This window comes from Chaetodon auriga, chromosome 6, assembly GCF_051107435.1.
Source record: "Chaetodon auriga isolate fChaAug3 chromosome 6, fChaAug3.hap1, whole genome shotgun sequence".
NCBI lineage: Eukaryota > Metazoa > Chordata > Actinopteri > Chaetodontiformes > Chaetodontidae > Chaetodon > Chaetodon auriga.
The window spans coordinates 27,935,852-27,959,550 of NC_135079.1; the positions used below are offsets into that span (position 1 = coordinate 27,935,852).

The window sequence follows — 23,699 nt, forward strand, 5'->3', positions numbered from 1 at the left end:
TAACCAGATTTATGTCCCCGCAACATGAGGAATATAAATCCAAACACACACACACACACACACACACACACACACACACACACACACATACACACACACACACACAGTACTTATGATGTGAATAACAATAATGCAGTAAAGTCTCAGTTTCTCAGTTTCAGCTTGGGGACCTGACAAACCATTTCCATGATGACTCAGTGGCTCTTTCTTTATGTGTCTTGATCTGTATGTTGCTGTGAGAAACAGTAAGTGTGTCTGTGTGTGTAAGAGTGTGTCGGCAAGCAGACAAGAACTGAGGAAAACAAGATTCTAGAGAAAGAGAGGAGGATTTCATCATAGATATTCACATCTGCAAATGTCTCTGAAGTTCACTCCTGCCAGCCCTCATATCAGGGTGGCCTCTGGCCTCCCATGGTGGCGCCCCTGGCCATACTAAAATATTAACTCATATATCAGACTAACCTCTGCATTGACTTGTTGCTTTGCAGCTCAAAGATTTTATGTTAGGTAGTAGGTTGTCAGGCACATCAACTGATTCCACTTTAAACAGCATAGCAAATATGTTCAATTCCTTTTGTTTACTTTTTATGTCCTGTCACCAGCATATTCAGATGGCAGGTTTTTGTCCTTGCAGAGCAGGAAAATTGCACAGTGTTAGCCCTTTTCAGTTGCACTTACCACAGGCTTAATTTTGATTTAAAGGATTTCACATTTGAAATCAGAGAGCCAAGAACCTGGCTGGAGCTTGATATTCAGTTCTGAGAGGGTCTTGAAAATGTCCACCATGAAAGCCAAATCACACAGACACTTGCTATCACTGGGTTTCCACATCAGGTTTTCCCTTCATCTCCATGAATCTCTACCTCTATTTCAGACAAACTGACTCTTAGGAACAATTTTACTTTGTCCAGTGTTAGCAGTTCCACAGCAGCAACAAGCTATCATTCTGAATGAAGTTTTAGCATCTTAGCTATTAGCTCACTCACCACCAAACTTGCCTGCATAACACTGTCTCTGTCAGAAGACTCATCCAGTTTAGCATGTTTGCAGCTGTAATGATGCTCAAGATTAAAGTTTTTCATCAGTGTGACCACTGTGTGCAGAGATGGGGACTTGAGTCGCACTTAAGTCGCACACTGAGAGACTTCAAACTTGACTTGGACTCGTGCTCAAAAGACTTCAGACTCGACTCGGACTCGTGTTTTGGGACTCGTGAACAATCATTACGTTTTCCTTTTTCCTTTCATTTCTTTTTTTTTTTTTGGCGTAACATTGGGGAAACTGAAACGTCTGACGAGCTTAATTTCATTCCCTCCTTTTTGACATGGTAACCATGGTAACCATATTACGCATCTGGTGCGCGGCTCGCGGCCCCACGCATTAGTACCTCAGATGACACTACGGCGACACCCGCAGCTGCTGCTGTACCCTTTGTAATTATGTTTGGTTATAAAAACTTCAAACAAGATGGCACCAACAAAAGAAGCGCTGACTGCAAAGTCTGCGGTACCAAGATTAAGGACGCTGGATCAACCACATCAAATTTTATCAGGCACCTGAAAACTCACCCGGATAAGTCACATTAGCGCATGTGGACGGTTAGCAAACATGTTTAGCTCAGCATCAGCTATGTTTAACTTAGCTTGCTACCAGCTTTGTAACTGGATATTTGAATAGATGAGTGAATGTTAGTTTGCTTGTCACACTTATTTGCATGGAGTGGCGTTAACATGACGTTTATTGGGTAACGTTATTTATCTACGTTCCTACAATGCCTACAATGCCTTTGACTGGGTGAGGTGTAACATTTTCTATATTTTTGTTCTTATGGTCCGACTGAGCCTGCACAATAGGGGGAAGATATATTGTAACTGTATGTTCATGTTGGAAGAATACAGTCTCCTTTAAAGGAAATCATTCATTGTGTGTTTTCTTCATATTGCATTGCAGTACCCTGTTTAAAGTGATCATATAACAAACAACTAATCAGTACTGATAAGTGATGCTAATAGATAAAGGAGCGATAATAATACAGTAGATGCTTTGAATTTCTTAGATACAGCTGTGCAGTATTCTTAGTAGACCGAATAGCAGCAGATGATAGAAGGCTCATTAAAACAAAAAGAGACATGAGAGATTTATTTTTTAGAGACTTGAGACTTGGCTTGGACTCATGACCAAAGACTTGAGACTTGACCAAGTCTCACCCCACAAAGACTTGAGACTTGACTTGGAGTCATGACCAAAGACTTGAGATTTGACTTGGACTTGCAAAAAAAGACTTGTGAACATCTATGGCTTTGTGTGTGTGTGTGTGTGTGTGTGTGTGTGTGTGTGTGTGTGTGTGAGTCTGTGTGTGTGTGTGTGAGTCTGTGTGTGTGCTTGTGTGTGTCTGTGTGTCATGGGACTCTAGCTTCCTGCAGGAACTGACACATATAGCAGTTGTAGGGAGCCACCCAGGACCTCAGTCAGCACCCCAACCGCCTTAACACACACACACACACACGCTCACCCCAACCCTGAACAGGAGAGGTGAAGGGAGAGATAACTGTGTATTCACCACATTCAGCAAGTATCTTATTTCTCTGCTGGGATCTAGTCAAGGGAAGTGTTTAACTGTTCAGAGCACCAAATATGAGCCACAGCTGACAAATGAGAAGTTGAACTGTTTCTGCCATTGTTTAGCTATGTGTAATTTAATTTCTACTAAGCACTAATAGCCTAGTTGTGCCAGGGTTAGCATATGGAGCTAGCAGAAAAAACATTTTTCACCCTGAAGCATCTGCCTTATAACAGCAGTTACTGATAGAAAAGGAATTTCCCAAATACAATTCACTGTTATGGCTGTGGTCTCGAGTCTGTCTTCTCCTTTTGATATTTTGTCTTTTTCCCTCATTCTCACTCAGCAGATTGGAGCGGGAGAGAGGTGGGGCTGAGTTTCTCTAGAAGCGAGCTTCATGACACACACTTGCACCTCATCACCTAATCGGCTCGGCTTCTTAAGCCACCTCATGCTCGACCCCTGTGCCGGACTATTCCTGTAGCTCCAGGTCGAGCTCAAGAGTTATTCTCGTGTTTCTCTTGTCTCGCTCCTCCTGCCTCCTGCGTTCCACTAGTCTTGAGTAATATTCACTGTGGTTTTTCATAGTCGCCTTTTGTTCAGCATTTTGTTGATTGCTCTTCCCAGTTTCTGGTGAATTTTGAGTTTCTTTATTTTGTTACTTTCCTGCAACGTTTAGTTTTTCTTATCATCTTGTTTTTTGTGCTTTTTTTCCCCATTGTGGTGATTTTCTGTTCTCTTTCGCTTATATGCGTTTTTTCCCTGGTTCAGGTGATTTTCGGTTGTACTTTGTATCAATAAATCTTTGGTTTTTTCTACGTCTCTGCTACTTTACCCCTGGCCATGCTTTACCTCAACCATAACATTCATGTCATGTCATTTAAATTGCATTTTATAGCTGTAATGATCAGTGGATTAATCAATTAGTCAATCAACAGATCTGCATCAATTCTGATACTGATAAATCAGAATTAATACATCTGAATTACAATTCCAGCTTCTCAAATGTGATTTTCATATTTTTCTATCATAGTAAACTGAAATTTCTTTTTGGAAAATTTTTTTATAAAATTATTTCTTATTTTGCAAAATCAAGATAGTGAGACACTGAAAGACACCACCATGGGCTCTGCTAACTTGTGTAGGACATGTTTTACTATTTTCTGACATTCTATAGCCCAAACAATTAATCGCAAAGTTACAAGTAGATCAGCTGATCGTGAAAATACTTATCAGTTCATACCTCATATCGTCTGAATTACAGTTTATGTTAGGCAATTATATCTTTTGTGTCCCCGTCAAGACATTAATCATTAAATAAGGTGCAAAAAAGCTTTATGCCTTAAATATGGTAAACTTCCTGCCTTTATAAATACCTGATATGAAGTTCTGAGTGGTTAGTTTTCACACAATGTTATTAGTATTTTCATGACAATGTGTCCTTTCATGCAGTGGTTCTCAATGGTTCTGGCTTCAGACCCACCATCACCCCTTAATGACAAGCCGCGATCCAAAACAAGACAACGAACAGACAGCACTGCATAAAAATCCCCTTCAAAATAAAAGCACTGGATTTTTTTCTTAGCATTTTCTTAAGAACCACTGAAAACAGGTCCCACCAGTTGAGAATCACTGCTCTAGACCAGCGGTCCCCAACCAGCGGTCCCCAACCACCGGTCCGTAGACCGGTGCCAGGCAGCACAGAGAGACTGAACAAAAATATTTTATTGTTTATCAGAGTCTGAACAAAATTTTATTTTGAAAATCAGGTGCATCCGCCTGTGCCTCTGTACAAATGTCAAACCGCTCGTCTCGGTCACATGATACGGTAGTAAAAAAGTAAGCCCACAAGCTAGCAAAAATGAGTGAAAAACAAGCGTCTTTGGAGAGCTTCTTTGGAAAGGGGAAAAGGCCGAATGATGAGACAGAGGAAGAAGAGCCTACAACTTCCAAGAAAAAGAAAGCTGCAATTAAGAGACAATATCATTTGTCCTACTTAAAATACGGGTTTATCGCTTCACGTGATTCTCACGCACCAAGCCCGCTCTGCATAATATGTGGTGACAGGCTCGCAAATGAGGCAATGAAGCTTACTCTCATAGGTTGTCTGTAGTTGTACAGAAATTTTTTGACTGCAAAATTACAACAAGTCAAAGTAAATCCATTGAATCCAAATAATTACCATCCATACCATACCATGTACACGCAGCGTCTGTATTATTTGTCATGTCATACATGAACTTCAGAGTACGGCCTGTTCAGTTGTTCCTTTTCCATCAAGGAAAAAGGGCAAGTGAGGATGATTTCAAATTTCCATCTCAGGATGTAAAGGAGCAAGAGAGATAGAAAGAGAGAAGATTGATGAAGAGAGAGAAGGAGAAGGAGAAATGGAGCGATTGTTTTGGAGAAACCACAAGGAAAAACAAAAATCCAAGAAAAGAACAAAAAAAAGCCGTATCATCTTTATTACTTCCTCCCAGTGATCACCAGATCACAGAGAGTCGTGAAAAAGCACACAAATCTCTCTCGTCCCCCTTTCACCCATGTCTCTCTCTCTCCATATCCCCATTGTCATCTCTCTTTCCATTCAGTATGACTCCTGAGACCAGTGGGAGCTCTGTCTGTTTCCATATCTCTTCTCATTCCTTCTTTTGGCTCTTCAAATACTTATATAATACAATATGGCTTTTCCCTTTCCTAATATTTTGACCAATTCCTCATCCTCATTCTCCCTATGCTGACTTAATCTCTAACGTTTCTTTCCCTTTCTTCTTGATATCCCTTCTGAGCAGGCCATAAACCACGTGGAATTGATATTATGTAAATGTGTGTCTGTGTGTTTGTGTGTCTGAGATGTATAGACTTAAGCCTCTCATGTGAATCTGACAGCTTGCTGGAATACTATTACTTTATGAGCGTGTGTGTGTGTGTGTGTGTGTGTGTGTGTGTGTGTGTGTGTGTGTGTTTGTGTGTGTACATGCATGCATCTCTGTACACAAACCTGACTGGACAGTTGATTCATCCCAGGTCCCTCCACACTCTGAAGACTCCCCTTCCTCTACTGCTGAGGAGAAAGGAAAAGGGAGAAAAAAAATAAAAAATTTACATGTATGTTTATAATTTGGTTTGAAATTTTCTACCGTTGACCAAAAGCCCAAGATCAAGAGCAAAAATGTGCTCAATCTCTTTACAACTGAAAAAGTTAATTGATCAAAACTATTTTGATGATCTATTAATCATTTAAGACATTTCTTTGTGTAAAAATATGTAACCATCATGTGACCCAACACAACTTAATATTTCAACAATATTTCAGATAGAAACTAGAAGAGTGCACTCAGTAGAGTGCAGCTCTCTGCCAGGTATGCCTGGGGGCATGTGGGTAAGGAAAAGGGAGTGCAGGGCAGGTTGTGTCTCCTGAGCATAGTGGAATGAAGGGCAGACAATATGGAAGTTCTAAAATACCAGTGATGTAAAATGTCAATTTCAAAGTGAAAATGCCAACAAAAGACCACCACATATGCTGTCCGTAGTGGAAACAAAATTCTAAAGTGAAGGAGTTGTTGATCACCTGAAGCTCCAACCAGCTGGTGAACAAGTGTGAGCAGTCAGCAGTCAATGACAGTATAAAACAGAGCAGTCAATAAAGAAGGTTTTTCAAAAAGTATGTATCCCCATAACCATGAGAGGTCCTTGAGCATACAGCCAAAAATGTCCACAGAAAATATGAGGCTGATGGGTCCAGTAGTATGCGAGATTAGCTGCAGACAGGTTCACACATGGACAGACAGACACACACACACCAAAAAGAAAAAAATTAAAAAATGCACACACACAACAAAATGCATAATAACAAAATCAACAGGTTGAAAACTAGAATTTGAAGTGTTGAAACTGGACTACAGGCCTTTTTAAGACAAATCTAGTAGTTTCCACATGACTTTTCCAGTAATACAAGTCTCAGTTGTTCTCTAAATTAATTTTGTGTTCCTTTTTGCCTCCCCAACTTTGGATTCAAGATTCAAGCAGTCTCTACAACCTTGAGAATTATGGAGTGTGTACGTACTGACCTCTGAAAACATTTATCCTTTGTAAAAATGTGCTGTTTAACACCCTTAAAAATAGACCAGAAAAGCAACAAACATGCAGCTATTGACAATGACAAGGTTCTGAAATCCCTCAGACACACAAACACAGAGCTGATCAGAGCTGGAATGTGACACTGACTTCCTGGGTACAACAGGAAGGAGAAAAGTACAGCTGGCACACAAACAGGAAATCGCTAGAGCCACCACACAATGGGGTTTCCGTATATCCCCTCCCCACCATACTACTCCTCACTTCTCACTTACTCACCTCAATGTCTGATCTCTCAAAATCGTAGGTCTCACCCAGCTCTCTTCAGTAACCTCCAGGTCTCAAACTTATACCCCACTTTACATCCTAATCAGCTCCCTCTTAACCCACCCCATCCTAAAATGTAAGCTATGCCAAAACCTCAAATGAAAAAAAAAGTTATGAATCAATGAAGTGTTCCCTTTGAAACAAAAACAAACTCTTGACCTGGTCCTTGTTTCAGTTAAACACCATTTTCAGTATTAACTTGTTCATACACTCAAATATACTGTATGTGCAGACCAAATATAAGGAAAAATGGTTGCTAAACATATAGGTGTTCAGTTTTCCCTTGTAGTAATGTAGACCATAAAAACCACAACAACTACTACAAATTGGTGTCGGTGTAAAGTTCTGCATGGCGAACCAACAAGACAAGCCTAGTTTGAAGACAGTTACTGTATGTTGTGTGTGCTTACAAAATCATCATCCAAATTTTACTTCAAATAATTTTCAGTCAACATGATTTATTAGAAGAGAGAAGAGAAGAAGAGAAGAAGAGACGTACTTTATTAATGACATACAACAATACATGCTGTGAAATTATTTCTCCACATTTGACCCATCCTTGGTCCGTCCGTCCTCCGCGGCGGACCAGGAGCGGTGGGCTGCCAGCCAACAGTGGTGCCCAGGGACCCAGTTCCTTTCGTCACCATTGGTCAGGTGGTGATCTTCTTGCATGTTTTTAGTGGGATTTTTTTTATGGAGGATACCCCAGATGAACATGGGGAGAACATGCAAACTCCACACAGAAAGGCCCTTTTTCCTCAAGATACAGGGCAGCAGGCACCGAAGGCATGGTGGAGGGCATGCCCCCAGCGCCCACAGCTCCCACAGTGCCCCAGACAAGAATCGAACCCGAGAGCTTCTAGCTGTGAGGCAACAGTGTTGCCACTATATGACCGTGCCACTAGTGTAAGAATTTCCTAAGCAAATGGTCCATGAAAGAAGGAAGTTTTTAAACATGGACTTGCAATAATATAATTGCATTTCTTCCTGCCAATCAACTCATCAATGTTCAGGTTTCTTGAGATAATAGGCTAAAACCCTGCATTTTCAAAAGGTTGAACTGAACTAAACACAGCCACAGCAAAATTCTTCCATTTCAGTGTTGCATAGTAGGCTATGTTCTTGAAAGTAAGCTAAGAGCCTTAAAGATTTTATACACAAGTGTTCGATAGCAACTAACAACGTAGTGGAGTGACTTCATCTTTTACTGGTCAAAATTAACACCTGGCTGGGTTTTGCATCCATCACAGCAATACACACACCTGCTTCAGAACTCAAGCATTTGCATCAATATCCTTCAAATATCTGGGGCTAGGGCTGGTGCAGGCTCTCAGGGCCAGATGTGGACCACAGTGTATTAATAATGGACTAATGGATCCCTGGACAAACACATATGCACAGACAGTACAGCTCACAGAGACATATGCACTCAAGACAGAACCACACAGGATTTTGACTTCAAGGCTGTGCATCTGCCCTAACATAACCCAGTACAGATACAGACCTCCCAACATGACTAACATGTCTGCCAAACACAGTAGACAGAAACAGATGAGAGGAGGTATGGGAGGAGAAGTACCTCCTCTAATAAAAGGGTGTTTTTCTACCAAACACCTATTGCATACTACCACACAATTAAGCCATGCTTTGGGCTGCATTACTAATACAATACTACACTGAACAAAAATATCAGTGGATATGAATGATACATTTAGTGTCTTTTGCAACATGCAATGCAAAGGCACATACATCATGTTGATGCAGGTGTTTACAAGTACAAAAATGCAGTGATACGAAAGGATAGAAACACATTTTCTAATGTGTGCAAAACTCCAATCCTAATGACAAGCCACCTTTTTTGCCACAATCACTGTTTCTAAGAACAACACACATCACAACACTGATGACATGATTATGCTGTCTCACTGATGTTAAGAAGTAAGACTCTTCTGGAACCTACATGAAAAGAGGGATCTGTATCGCTTATGGACAGAGGTCTAAATCAAAGGTTTCACTTTCTGAAAAGCAGGGTTCCCTGCTGTGACCACACTCTGTTTGAGCCAGGCTTCCCTGGTCTTGTTGAGACAGGGATGTTCTCTATTTTTGTTCCCCAGCAAATAGAATCATGATAAAACCATGTTCTTTTGGTAGTTCTGCATTTAGAGAAAGACCTAGATTAGGTTACTATGGAATCTGTTTCAATTTTTTCCAGATTTTGTGTTTTCTGTTTGAACTTTTCTGAATTTTGTGTTTTATGATGAAACACATTCTATCTTCAGAGAGTGTCTAATCATGTGGTGGATGAATAAAATAAAATATTCCAAATTTAATGAATAGCAACGAATTTGATAACAGTAACAATTTTTCATCAAACAGATCTTCTGCAGACAAGGAAGTGGCTTTGACGGAGGCTACTTTCACATTCATGCAATGCTCCTCCTTGTTGGCAATGCTTAATCTGCAATTGACAAAGCTTTTTCATTTTTCCAAGAGATTATCTGGTCCGTCCATACAACCACAAAGTCTTCAACAAACTCATGTGCTGCATCTGCCAATGTGACTGCACTGGGAAAGACATCAGACACGGCCAAACAAGAAAACCTATTTTCTGAAACCATGATGTCATTCTTTACATTGGCTGCCTACTAATCATTTTTAAGCTCAGTAAACACCAGATTTTGACCAGAATTTCTCCAATTTGTCCAGGACTTTGAGTTCTTCCAGGACACAGAAACAGAATCCCTGGTACTACTATACCAAATTGCAGCACGAAACTACACAGCACTCCTGTATGTATTGTAATGGGTTGCTACAGGTCATTGGACAGGCACACAATTATACAGTTCCACAGCATCCTAGGTGACAAAACAAAGACAAATTTACATGCATATGCAAAATGTGTCCCAGTACATGAATCTGGAATGTTTAGTTTCCCAATATGAGAGTCTGAAGTCCCCAGGTGAAAAACATTGGACACATTGGAACATTGGAATGGAAATTAGGTCTTTGACCTTAAAGATGAAAAGAAATAAGTCATGAGAATTTTTAAATAATATTCTTTTAAGAAGACACAAAAACTGCATCTCCTGGGAAACATTTTAAAAGCACACATGAATAATAAATAATAACAAATAATAGTGAATAATGGTGGCATAGTGCAGTTGTGGTATTTGCTTTATTTAAGTGCATTGTTTAGGTCACCTTTAGCAAGCATAAAGCCAAACCCATTAAAATCTTACTTCATGTGATTAAGGCAGCGTCTGTACTGCCTTACATTAATGGTTGAGTCATCCACAACTGCTTGTAGAATGCATGGGGTCCTTCTCTTGCAGGTGATTGAACACCTGTAGCCATCATACAGCCTATATGCGAGTTACATCTGTAGGCTCTAATTTTAGCAATGCACTGCAAATATTTGCGAATGGGTTTAAGAGTGAGGGCCATTAATGACATTTTTCGAAACACCTGAAACTACTAAAAAAAGACCAACTGTTCTCCTAACTGGTAAATCGTTCCAAGCTCATTCAATGAACTCCTTTGAAGTTTAAACAGCATTCTCAGGAAACAAAAAAAAACAAAAATCAATATGGCTATAGAGCATTTATGCGAAATGGCAGCAATGTGAAGTAAATTTGGTGAATGATATATTTTGCCCTATCAACACCCCTTTCAAATCCCCTACAATACATGTTAATTCAGGGTGGAAAAGAGGGTGTGACCTGCCTACCTGACACCGACTTGACAATAAAAGACTTAAACCCCTGTTTGTTGTATCAAAATAAAGTGCTCATAACAGAAAAGCAGGTTAACAATACGAATGTTGGCAGATGTTGCCTCACACACAACAGTAAGCTACAGCTGTTATGGCGTGCTCCAATGTAAGTTTAAGATTTTATCAGAGGAGAGGAGAGGAGAGGAGACCTTTGACGTTTAACAAGCCCTTTATTGGTCCACTTTTTCATTCACATAAATTAAAAACAGAATAACATAATACTCACCCCAACCTCACCCCAATCACTAAAACCGCATACACAAAATAAAAGTTAAAGTAAAATAAAAGTAAGTTCACCATTTACGTATCAGGTCCACTTCATTTTGTTTTTCCTGGTGAGCCATACACTCATCTTAGCTTTGCCTATCGAAAAATTAACCAGACAGATATTTCTAAACTGTACTGCAGAATATCTGAGACAAAAAATACAAAGACTGGCCTGACCAGTCTGTGACAGTTGAGCCAGAGAAGTTGTAAGGTTTCCTCAGTTTGACAAAATACACGATGACTTCCTACCTGTTATACGGTATATACCATATATGCCACATCTCTGTTTGTAGGCACAGCCCCATGCACAACCCTCCACTGGAGAACTGCACTATGTTTCTCTACGGGAGGTTTGTACAGGGTCCTCTAGATGACCCTGGTGCCAACACACCAAACCACCTTGAATCCCGGACACCAGTTGATATGCTCTGCTGGGGATCTTTATAGTGAAAGCATACAAGTCTTTGTTTGACACTAAGGAGAAGTCCAGTAGTGCTCGTGTTTGAAAAGAAAGCAGACCTGCCCAGCTGTTATGAGAATTCATCTGTATCTGGAGGTTGTACAATACTTAACCAATGCCAGAGCATCAAGGCAGTCAATTTGTTAACAACAAAAGTCCTCCCAATGTAGGACAACCAAGACATCCCACATTACTCCAAATTTAAATCTTTATGTTGGTTACCTGTCCGTTACAGAATCAATTTTAAAATTCTTTCATTGGTTTTTAAATCACTGTATGGCTTTGCCCCGTCACATCTGTCCGGCTTGTTAAGACAAATGTGCCTGCTAGATTGCTTAGATCAAACCTCTTGATTGTTCCTGAGGCAAGAATTAAAAGACAGCCATTGTTAATTACACCCCAAAACTCTGCAATAGTCTCCTTGAAGGTCTTAGGGATTCTAAATCTGTTGACACCTTTAAACAAAATCTCTAGACACATCTTCTTAACATCATTTTCTCTTAAAGTGTCTTTTCTGTTTACCTGATGGCTGTTTCATTTGTTGTTTTAATTCTACCTCTTATTTTATTTTATTTTCCTTGCTTTTACTGTTTTATCACATGTATTATTATTATTATTATTATTATTATTACTTAGACAAACTTTATTGTCATTCAGTAAACAAGTGTACACTGAACAAAATTTCGTTGCAATAGGCTCAGCACAGGATTAGAAATAGGTTAAGAAAATCTAAAATATATTGTGATATAGATACAAGTTTATTAAAATAATCAGCAGAATATATTGCGATATATACAAGTATGATAAAACAAACAGCAGAAATATACACAGAGGATATTATAAAGTGCATTAGTGAAAAATGACCTGAGGTGTTAACAGTGGTACAAAAATGCTCATTTCAAGTTCAACAGTCTAATGACCTGAGGGAAAAAGCTTTTACAGAACCTGGTGGTCCTGTACCGAATGCTGCAGAACCTCTTTCCAGAGGCCAACTGACCATGGTGGGCGTGTGAGGAGCCACTAATGTTTCTGGCATGGGGCATGCAGCGTTTCGGTGCGATGTCCTGAATGGACATGTTTACACGAATTATGCTATATAAATGAAGTCTATTATTATTATTTTCATTTCAATGTTATCACTATCATCATTATTATTGTTATTATTATTAATATTATTATTATTATTTTCACATAACAACAAAATTGTGATTATATGTTGTATATACATCTATTAACGACAAATTTAAAACTTGATTGCATATACAGCAGGTAGCCTGAGGTGAATTAAAAATAGTGCAAGGACATGAGATTAATTCTAAGGCATCTGTAAACCAAACAGAATGAAATTAACTACAAATTGTCTGTGGTTTCAATTCAGTACAAAAAAAAAAAATGAAATTAAAATCCATACCATCTCTTATTATGGGGAACGTGAGATCTCTTCCAAATAAGATGGAAGAGCTAACCAGACTACAGAGGGAGTACTGGGAGCGTAGTCTTGTGTGTTTCACCGAAATGTGGCGGAGATCATGTCGGACTTGCATTTTACGCTGGACAATTTTCAACTGCTGAGAGCCGGCAGGAGAGTGAAGGAGAGCAGGCAGCCCTTAGCATTCAGCCATATTATCTTCCGAGGGAGTTCTCGCATGTCATCGCAATAACTGTGTACATCCCCTCGTTGGCCGATGCAGCAGCACCGTGCAAGCTACTTCACACTGGTTTCAAAACTGCAGACATTGCACCTCCTTCAATCAGGCTTCCCTGTCCTCCACTCTCCCCACCTTCACCCAGTATGTTAAGTGCCACATAAGAAACAATAGGCTCTAGACTGCTCAGAGACTGCGCAGATCATCTGTGGGGTCATCCTGCACATCTTCAACATGAGTCTCAATCTGGAGAAGGTTCCAGCCCTTTGGAAAACTTCCCGTGTGGTTCCAGTCCCAAAGGGAGCCCAGCCACTTCAGGTCGGTAGCCTTAACTTCCCACCTGATGAAGACCTTGGAGAGGATTATACTGAACCACCTCCATCACCTCGTGAGCAGCGAACTGGATCTACAATAGTTTCAATATTGACCAGGCATCAGTGTGGAGGACACAGTAACCCACCTGCTCCATCGATCTCTTTCTCATCTGGAGCATACTGGAAGCACACAGAGGGTCATGTTTTTTGACTTCTCAGTGCTTTCAATACAATCCAACCATCACTGCTCAGGAGGAAGTTGGAAGGAACCAGCCTGGACTGCCATCTGACTGCAGGGACCATCGACTACCTCACCATGTACTGCAGAAAAAAAATCATATTTGTCTAATCTTCCCTCCCTCCCACCATAAAGCCAAGTTGACAATATCTTTTTTTCTCAGACTCCATTGACTCCAGAACTCAGAGGGTCTTATCATGATTCAGCCAGACATTAAAATGCTACACATCGGCAAGGTCATTTTCTGTAACCACACTGGACAGGAGGTTGGCTGATGGTGGATGAACCTATTCTGCATTTGTGTCAGCTGAAGCATGTGTACTGCAATTCCAATCTCCTCCCACTACTATAACTGAACTACTGTTGAACTGCAGTTGTCCCTCAGTTTATGCAATAGAAGTATGTCTCTGACTGCTGCTTGTACTACTTGAATCCTGCCCTGCTCTAGTTTACACGCTGAAAGATTTTTGAAAACAAAACTGCTACACCTGCACCAAACTGTCCTCTCCAACTCCTCCCCCATTTCTGCTTCATTGTCAACTGTTTTATACATTTAGTGGGAGTTTTCCTGCTTTCCTCTGTCCTCATTTTAGTCAGTATCTTTTTTGGATGAAACGTTTTCTGTTTGCTAGGCTATTCATAACCAACCAGTCTTAATGAAACAGAATTAATGAATCTGTCCACATCAGGAAAAAAATACATTATTTCCAAGAAATAACTGATCTCTGTAATGAATATGACTCCTGATCATCCTGTGACATAGTAACAGAGAATTGTGACAGGGAATCATCTCCCAGTCCTCATCTTCATTTTCAACATTTACAGTGTTCGACTTGATTGCTGCTAGTTTTCAGCCTTAGCTTTCTACATTCTTTTTCCTCCACAGCTTGTCCCTCAGGGTTATAATAGCTAATACCGTTCACACCACTGGTCTCCTTCACATTTTGTTTCATTTTCCAGTGCATCAGGGTGCAGGGCGCAGGGTGCAGGGTGCAGGATGGGCATTTGTGGCTGACATCACCACACTCAAAACATTTCATGCTGCCAGAGCTTGGCTAAACAGTGTGGAAACCTTTTTCATATTTACCTTTGAAAGACACTTCTAAGACTTGCTCAGGATTGTTCAGATGTTGTGTTTATAGCCAAGACAAACTGCTTCAAATCATGAGCAAATTTCCGAAGCAGAGCCACCCTTCTTTACAACAGTTCATTAAGGATGAAAGAGAGGCCCGCATAACACGGTCATCCATGTAGAAGGTACAAACAGCAGTAAAACAGCCATTAACAGAATATCTAACACCAGGTCTGTTTTAACTATGAATCATGTGCGACTCTCAGAGAAAAACCACTGTGGCCTTACTCATCTGACAACAACATGTAATACTCTTGTGGCCATATTGTTCTCCTACAGCCAAAACAACCTGTACTACAGTGTACCGTGGAGCAGACATAATTCTAATCCCATGTCTGATGTACAAGGGAGGTAAACTGTCACCAGGGAGGAATGCCATAACTCAGTGAACTAATGAAATTATTAACCAAGTTTCACTCACTAAATCCACAAATTGATGAATTAAACTCTCCGTACCTTATCATGAAGGACAGGGTGAAAGATTGAGAAGCTGAAAAAAAAACAATCCAAACATCCCAAACTCACTCAGCAGCTCCACACACTCTAAAACTGCTAACACATTGACATGCTCAAACTCCCAGCATGCAGCGAGAAGAGAGAAGAGGCAAAGTGAGGCAAGGCAAGAGCCATTTCTCAATACCACGTACGCCAAGTTCGGACTTACGAACTTAGCAGTTCAGACTTAGCAAGTTCGACCTGGGAGTACAGTCTCTCCAGGACAGGAGGACGCAGGACGGTCATGCTGCAATAGGGACGGCAGTGTACTTGATGAAGTCACCATCTTAGCTCGTCTTCCGGTTATCTCTGAAAACTTTGGAGCAAATTTTAAACTACGCGCTATCGTGATGAATCGACACAGATTTTAAGTTTTAACATCCACTTTCTCACATAAATAATCTTAAAACCACATTCCGTACTACTAAAACAGTAGTATTTCGAAACTTGTAACTTTACAGTTGTGAGTCCTCTCCTCTCCTCCTTGAACCGCCACCTTATCGTGGTGGAGGAGTTTGAGTACCCGAATGATCCTAGAGGCTATGTTGTCCGGGGCTTAATGCCCCTGGTAGGGTCTCCCAAGGCAAACAGGTTCTAGGTGACAGGTCAGACTAAGAGCGGTTCACAAGCCCTTATGGATTTCGAAAAAACAAGGATGTTCACGTCGCCCGGATTGGCGTCACTGGGGCCCCACCCTGGAGCCAGGCCTGGGGTTGGGGCTCGCAGGCGAGCGCCTGGTGGCCGGGTCTTTGCCCACGGGACCCGGCCGGGCTCAGCCCGAAGGAGCGACGTGGGCCCGCCTTCCCGTAGGCCCACCACCCGCAGGAAGGACCAGAAGGGGCCGGTGCTTTGCGTTTTGGGTGGCAGTCGTGGGCGGGGGCCCCGACGACCCAAACCCTGGACAACGACTCTGGCTATGGGGACATGGAATGTCACCTCGCTGGGGGAGAAAGAGCCGGAGCTAGTGCGGGAGGTTGAGCAGTACCGACTAGAGATAGTCGGACTCACCTCCACGCACAGTTCGGGCTCTGGAACCCAACTCCTTGAGAGAGGCTGGACTCTCTTCTACTCTGGAGTTGCCCGCGGTGAGAGGCGGCGAGCTGGTGTGGGCTTGCTTATAGCTCCCCAGCTCAGCCGTCATGTGTTGGAGTTCTCCCCGCTGAGCGAGAGGGTCGTTTCCCTGCGCCTTCGGGTTGGGGACAGGTCTCTCACTGTTGTTTCGGCCTATGGGCCAAACAGCAGTGCAGAAGTGCAGAGTACCCGGCCTTCTTGGAGTCCCTGGGAGGGGTTCTGGAAAGTGCTCCAACCGGGGACTCCATCGTTCTGCTGGGGGACTTCAACGCCCACGTGGGTAGCGACAGTGATACCTGGAGGGGTGTGATTGGGAGGAACGGCCTCCCCGATCTGAACCCGAGTGGTGTTCTGTTGTTGGACTTCTGTGCTAGTCATAGTTTGTCAATAACAAACACCATGTTCAAGCATAAGGGTGTCCATCAGTGCACGTGGCACCAGGACACCCTAGGTCGGAGGTCAATGATCGACTTTGCAGTCGTATCATCTGACCTTCGGCGGTATGTCTTGGACACTTGGGTGAAGAGAGGGGCTGAGCTGTCAACTGATCACCACCTGGTGGTGAGTTGGATCCGCTGGCAGGGGAGGAAGCGGGACAGGCTTGGCAGACCCAAACGTACTGTGAGGGTCTGTTGGGAACGTCTGGCGGAACCCGCTGTCAGGGAGCTCTTCAACTCCCACCTCCGGGAGAGCTTCGACCAGATTCTGAGGGAGGTTGGAGACATTGAGTCCGAATGGACCATGTTCTCCACTTCCATTGTAGATGCAGCCGTCCATAGCTGTGGCCGTAAAGTCGCCGGTGCCTGTCGTGGCGGCAATCCCCGAACCCGGTGGTGGACACCGGAAGTAAGGGATGCCGTCAAGCTGAAGAAGGAGTCCTATCAGGCTTGGTTGGCTCATAGGACTCCTGAGGCAGCTGACGGGTACCAGCAGGCTAAGCGGGTAGCAGCTCAGGCGGTTGTAGAGGCAAAAACTCGGGTCTGGGAGGAGTTCGGGGAGGCCATGGAGGAGGACTACCGGTCGGCCTCGAAGAAATTCTGGCAAACCGTTCGGCGCCTCAGGAGGGGGAAGCAGCTCTCCATTAATACTGTTTACAGTGGAGGTGGGGAGCTGCTGACCTCGACTGGGGATATTGTCGGGCGGTGGAAGGAATACTTCGAGGATCTCCTCAATCCCATTGTCATGTCTTCTGCAGAGGAAGCAGAGACTGGGGACTCGGAGGTCGATTCGTCCATCACCCGGGCTGAAGTCACTGAGGTAGTCTGCAAGCTCCTCGGTGGCAAAGCTCCGGGGGTGGACGAGATCCGCCCTGAGTACCTCAAGATGGATGTTGCAGGGCTGTCCTGGTTGACACGCCTCTGCAACATCGCGTGGCAGTGGGGGACGGTGCCTTTGGACTGGCAGACTGGGGTGGTGGTCCCTCTGTTTAAAAAGGGGGACCGGAGGGTGTGTTCCAACTATCGGGGGATCACACTCCTCAGCCTCCCTGGGAAAGTCTATTCCAGGGTACTGGAGAGGAGAATCCGGCCGATAGTAGAACCTCGGATCCAGTAGGAACAATGCGGTTTTCGTCCTGGCCGCGGAACACTGGACCAGCTCTATACCCTCCACAGGGTGCTTGAGGGTTCATGGGAGTTTGCCCAACCAGTCCACATGTGTTTTGTGGACTTGGAGAAGGCATTCGACCGTGTCCCTCGCGTCATTCTGTGGGAGGTGCTCCGGGAGTATGGGGTTGGAGGCCCTCTGCTGAGGGCTGTGCAGTCCCTGTACAACCGGAGCAGGAGCTTGGTCCGCATTGCCGGCAGTAAGTCGGACCTGTTCCCGGTGCATGTTGGACTCTGCCAGGGCTGCCCATTGTCACCGGTTCTGTTCATTATTTTTATGGACAGAATTTGTAGGCGCAGCCAGGGGCCGGAGGGGGTTCGGTTCGGGAGCCGGCAGATTTCGTCTCTGCTTTTTGCGGATGATGTTGTCTTGTTGGCTCCATCGAGCCAGGACCTCCAGCGTGCACTGGGACGGTTCGCAGCCGAGTGTGAAGCAGCTGGGATGAGAGTCAGCACCTCCAAGTCCGAGGCCATGGTTCTCGACCGGAAAAAGGTGGCTTGCTCCCTCCGGGTTGGGGGAGAGATCCTGCCTCAAGTGGAGGAGTTTAAGTATCTTGGGATCTTGTTCACGAGTGAGGGGAGAATGGAGCGTGAGATTGACAGGCGGATCGGTGCAGCGGCAGCAGTAATGCGGTCGCTGTATCGGTCCGTCGTGGTGAAGAAGGAGCTGAGCCGAAAGGCGAAGCTCTCGATTTACCGGTCAATCTACGTTCCTAGCCTCACCTATGGTCATGAACTTTGGGTCATGACCGAAAGAACGAGGTCCCGGATACAAGCGGCTGAAATGAGTTTCCTCCGCAGGGTGGCGGGGCACTCCCTTAAGCTTGGTTTAGGCTTCTGCGTCGCGGCGACGCCGTACCTACGGCGTCGACGCAGACCCCTACGCGGACCCTACGCCGTAGCCTGACGCGCACCTCCAAAAAATCCTGACTACACGTCGCGTCGACGCGTAGTGACGTGAACGTCGAGGACTGTGATTGGTCCGTTCAGAACGTAATTTTCGGTTCAGTCGCAGCCCTATGGTCGCAGCACAACAACACCGCCATTTTCAAAGTTTCTGTGGTGAGAGCTACAAGAAAAACTGGACCAAGCCGAAGAAAGAATTATCGAGGAGGTACGCAAGTACGACCACCTCTACAACTCCTCTTCGCGGCAGCAAGAGCCCCCGAAACCATACAAAGACACAGCCGCACCCCCCTAGCGGCTTGGCAGTGAATTGCGGAGCAACGCGTTCCCTCGACGCAGAACTACGAATGCTCATTGACGGCGTAGGGTGTACGCCGTAGGTACGGCGTCGCCGCGACGCCGAAGCCTAAACCAAGCTTTAGAGATAGGGTGAGGAGCTCTGTCACCCGGGAGGAGCTCAGAGTAGAGTCGCTGCTCCTCCACATCGAGAGGAGTCAGCTGAGGTGGCTGGGGCATCTCTACCGGATGCCCCCTGGACGCCTCCCTAGGGAGGTCTTCCAGGCATGCCCCACCGGGAGGAGGCCCCGGGGAAGACCCAGGACACGCTGGAGTGACTATGTCACTCGGCTGGCCTGGGAACGCCTCGGGGTCCCCCCGGATGAGCTGGAGGAAGTGTCCGGGGAGAGGGAAGTTTGGGCATCCCTGCTTAGACTGCTGCCCCCGCGACCCGGCCCTGGACAAGCGGGTGGAAATGGATGGATGGATGGATGGATGGAGTCCTCTCCTCCAGCATCGTTGCTACGAAATGCATTCTGGGATACGTGGCTGCCCCAAGTCCACACAAGTCACCACCCGATGCATCCTCGATAAAATGGGAGGGGCAAGAACACATCCGGGTATTTGACTGTACTTGCCGAGATGCGGACTTTTGAATTGGAACAGTACTTGGACTGAGACTGATGACGTTTCTCAAGTACACAAGAACACAAGTACAGAGAAGAACGCATATTGAGAAAGCTCCTCTCCTCGGGCCTAAGTGCAACAGAAAAAGCAAAACGAACTTATGCTAACATGTGATGCTATGCTATCACGTGTTGTTAACAGAAGAGAATGTGGGAGTAATGTCATGAAGCCACCAATAGTTCTACCAATGAATAGCACTGAACCATTAAGCAGAAGTACATTTGTTAGTAAGCTATGAAATGACTGAATTTTGTTGGTATTTTAATGCATTAACTGACCTCTTATGAATCTCATTGACAGGGGTATTTCATATAGTCAGCTTTACTTAACCTTTATCGTAAGCTAAACTAGTTAGAGTGTAACTGCAGTTAGCTAACGTGAGCAACAACTGACTTGCTACCGTAACCAGATGTCAGTTGACCTACATTTACCCCAAATTAATTGCAGTCATTGTTGTTTGCTGTATACATATATATCTTTAGCTAGATGTGATCCAAAAAAGAGCAAGGCATGCAATTGTCTGAAACAACTGTCTGTATCCTCCAAAATATTGAGAGAAGGGAGGATTTATTACAGGACTGTTAGAACTGTGTTAATTTAAACTGGCAATTGTATACTTAAAGGTTATATAGAAACATGTGAACATTGCATATTTAGTAGTGGAGTGCGAATAACATATCCCACCAACAATAACCCAGACAAGCTCCCTTCAACAAATATGCAAATTGAGCACATGGGATATACAATTAATTTGAGTTTCAATCTCAGGCCAGCTGCTTGTGCAGGGCAACAAAACACAAGTCATATTTTTAACACTTCGATTGAATACAGTGATGGATTTAAGATTCATAACATAACCCCTCATTTTATGGCTGCCTGTGATTTACAAAGGTTTTCATTTTATTTCCCAGAAAATATGGCTTGTAGACTCACGAGGATGTAACATAAATAAGAGAAAGATTTCATACTGTTGATTGCAACTTTCCTTAAATGAAGCACGTGTACACTGCTGCTTAAAGGACATTTTGAAAGTTCAAAATGTTCCCTAAGAAGGTTAAATTCCAACTTTCTAACTTTCTCACACCAGTATGAGATGCTTTTCTCATCGTCCGGCCCTTGTGTATAAAGAAATATACACACCTGAAAGTAGAGTATCTCTTGCTAAACCAGGCAATCCTACTGTGGAGTCAGGTTGTCAAAATTGGCCATAAAACAGATTATTTGCATATTATTTCAACATAATCATGTCTTTTAAAAGATCTACATAACAACACATTCCCAGCAGTAAGACAGGCTGCAATGTAACGCCTCCAGGCTTTTAAACACAGTCAAAGTATGACCACTAAAAGACTTTGTTTTTGCCACTGAGAGGCTCAGATCATTATTCTAAGCTTCTGTTTGTTTGTTTTTTTTAGGACAAAAAGACAATCAACTGACAAAACAACCAGAGAAAGACAAGGACAGAACATTAACATCATTAAGAAAATTATCATCATCAGAACAGAATTATTTCACTGTTGTGTGTTGTGTTGGTTTGATGTTACCGTTTGTTTTGTTTGTGTGTGTGTGTGTGTGTGTGTGTGTGTGTGTGTGTGTGTGTGTGTGTGTGCTACTCACACTGTGAGACATATATCTGTTTATGCAGTCAAAATGTGAGGACTTGCCACACTTGTGGGGACAAAATGTAGGTCCCCATAATGTAAATCTTTAAAATTTAGGGTGAAGACTTGGGTTAAGGTTAGGGTAACGGTTAGGCCAGTACTGGATATGGTTATGGCTAATCTCCAAGAAACAAATGTAAGTCTCTGTAATGTCCTCAAAAGTGATGAAAACATATGTGTATGTGTGTGTGCACGCAAGCACACATTCTGAACACTTGGACAATGTGGCAGATGGATGAATAAAAGAGAGAGGGACTGTATAGGAAGGGAGATTGACGTAAAATAGAAGAAAGATTAAATTGAGGGAGGAAAAAAAGTACACTGATGTTACTTCTAATGTTGCTGCTTCCAGTGGTGCTACTACTGCTGTTACCACTACTACTACAACCACTACCACCACTACTACTGCTGGCAACATTTGGTGGTGGTGGTAACACTGTCGCCTCACAACTAGATCCTAGGTCCTGGGTTCGATTCTCACTGTGGGTGCTGGGGGGCGTGTCATCCACCATGCCTGCTGCTCGAGGAAAGGGGCCTTTCTGTGTGGAGTTTATATGTTCTCCCCGTGTTCTCCTGGGGTACCCTCCATAAAATATACCCCCACTAAAAACATGCAAGAAGATCATCACCTGACCAATGGTGACGGTCCCCGGTCCCCTAGCAGCCCACCGCTCCTGGTCTGCCGTGGAGGAAGGACGGACCAAGGATGGGTTAAATGCGGAGAAAATAATTTCACGGAAGCATGGCGTGAGATAATAAAAAGTACGCTTCTTCTTCGTCTTCTAAGTCTGTTGTGGGGGTGGGGGGGCACCCTGTCCCATGGAGGAGAAGCAGGATCTTAACCTTAACAGTTTCATTTTTCTTTACCCCTTTGTTCAACTGAACTCAAGACCCAGTCTCCTCTCCTCTGGAGGTCTATGACATGGTCTGCTTCTGACAGTGGAATGCCCGTATGAAAAAATGTCAAAAATTGAATTCCGTTACAGCAACAACACTACTACTACAACTTGTGGCATGGAGTTTGAACATTTTTGCTATCATTGTATGGACAGGCATTTGACTCTGATCCTTGCATGTGCTACTGGAGATATTTTGAGCAGTCATCATCTAGTAAGTGTAGAGCACTCACAGCCAAGTGTCCAGATCTCCTTTTCTTTCTACTGTTATGAAGAATTCAGTGATTATTTTGAGCACTATTCCCAGCCTGCTTTCTGCCATCTTTCTCTCCCTGTAGGAGGTCAAATCAATATCTTTGAAGACTGTCCCATTCAAGGAAAAAATTATCAATCCTATATAAAAAAAATGTTTGGTTCAATGCAATTAGTTGCCTTGCTTATTTTGCACAATTCACCAAACATTGACATTCGCTGGTTGTGCATGTGGATGTGAGAACTTATGAGCATAGACGCACAAGAAAAATATTAATGTACACACACTGTAAATCAGCGATGGACAGAGTACTAGGATAATTTACTTAAATTAAAGTAGCAAGACCACAGTGTAGAAATACTCTGTTACATGTGGGGGTCCTGCATTCAAAATTTTACTCAAGTAAAAGTACAAAAGTATTAGCATCAAGTACAAAAAAGCAAAAGTACAGTATAATGTATATTATTGAATTATACTTACCGATGTATTAATACGTTACTTTAAAATTGCAGCAGGTAGGTTGGAGCTATTTTTTTAATTACATTATACATATTGCTAGTCATCTTGTGAATTTCATCCACGGGATCATCTTATCTCCTCCATAATATTACATTATAAGTTATTTGTTGATTATATTTTTTATTATCAATCTGAATCTGCAAAGTAACTTAGTAACCAAATAAAGGTAGTGGATTTGCCTCTGAAATGTAGTGGAATTTAAGTGAAATGGAAATACTGAAGTAAAGTAAAAAAAAAAAAAAAAATCTTTAAACTGTACAACTGAGCAGTCCTCTTTCCCTCCAAAATTACACACAGACAAACTGATTAATACTGTCTCCCTGCCACTCCCCAGAAAAAATGCTATTACACATATATTGGATACAAGTCTGCTCAGTTACACTTAATCAATGCACATTATGTGTTAACACTGACTGAAAAATTGCTGCAAATATAGTTGCTGCTGCTGTCTACCCTTCTTGGGTTAGGTTGACAGTGAGGATTTGTTTTGGAACTATTGGTGGTGAGATCAAAGAGTGTTGCAACTCTTTTAGCAAAC

General features: G+C 43.1%; 1 protein-coding gene across 5 annotated transcripts in view; it reads right to left on the minus strand.

The window, feature by feature from the left end:
- Positions 1–23,699, minus strand: part of znf423 (zinc finger protein 423) — a 206,765-nt gene that overhangs the window by 160,946 nt on the left and 22,120 nt on the right. For 3 of the 5 annotated variants that reach the window (XM_076732309.1, XM_076732307.1, XM_076732311.1), the window contains exon 2: positions 5,562–5,624. In XM_076732309.1, coding sequence (XP_076588424.1) covers positions 5,562–5,624 — 63 coding nt within the window. The remainder of the gene's footprint in view (positions 1–5,561; positions 5,625–23,699) is intronic. The other 2 variants (XM_076732310.1, XM_076732308.1) reach the window with 1 other exon arrangement.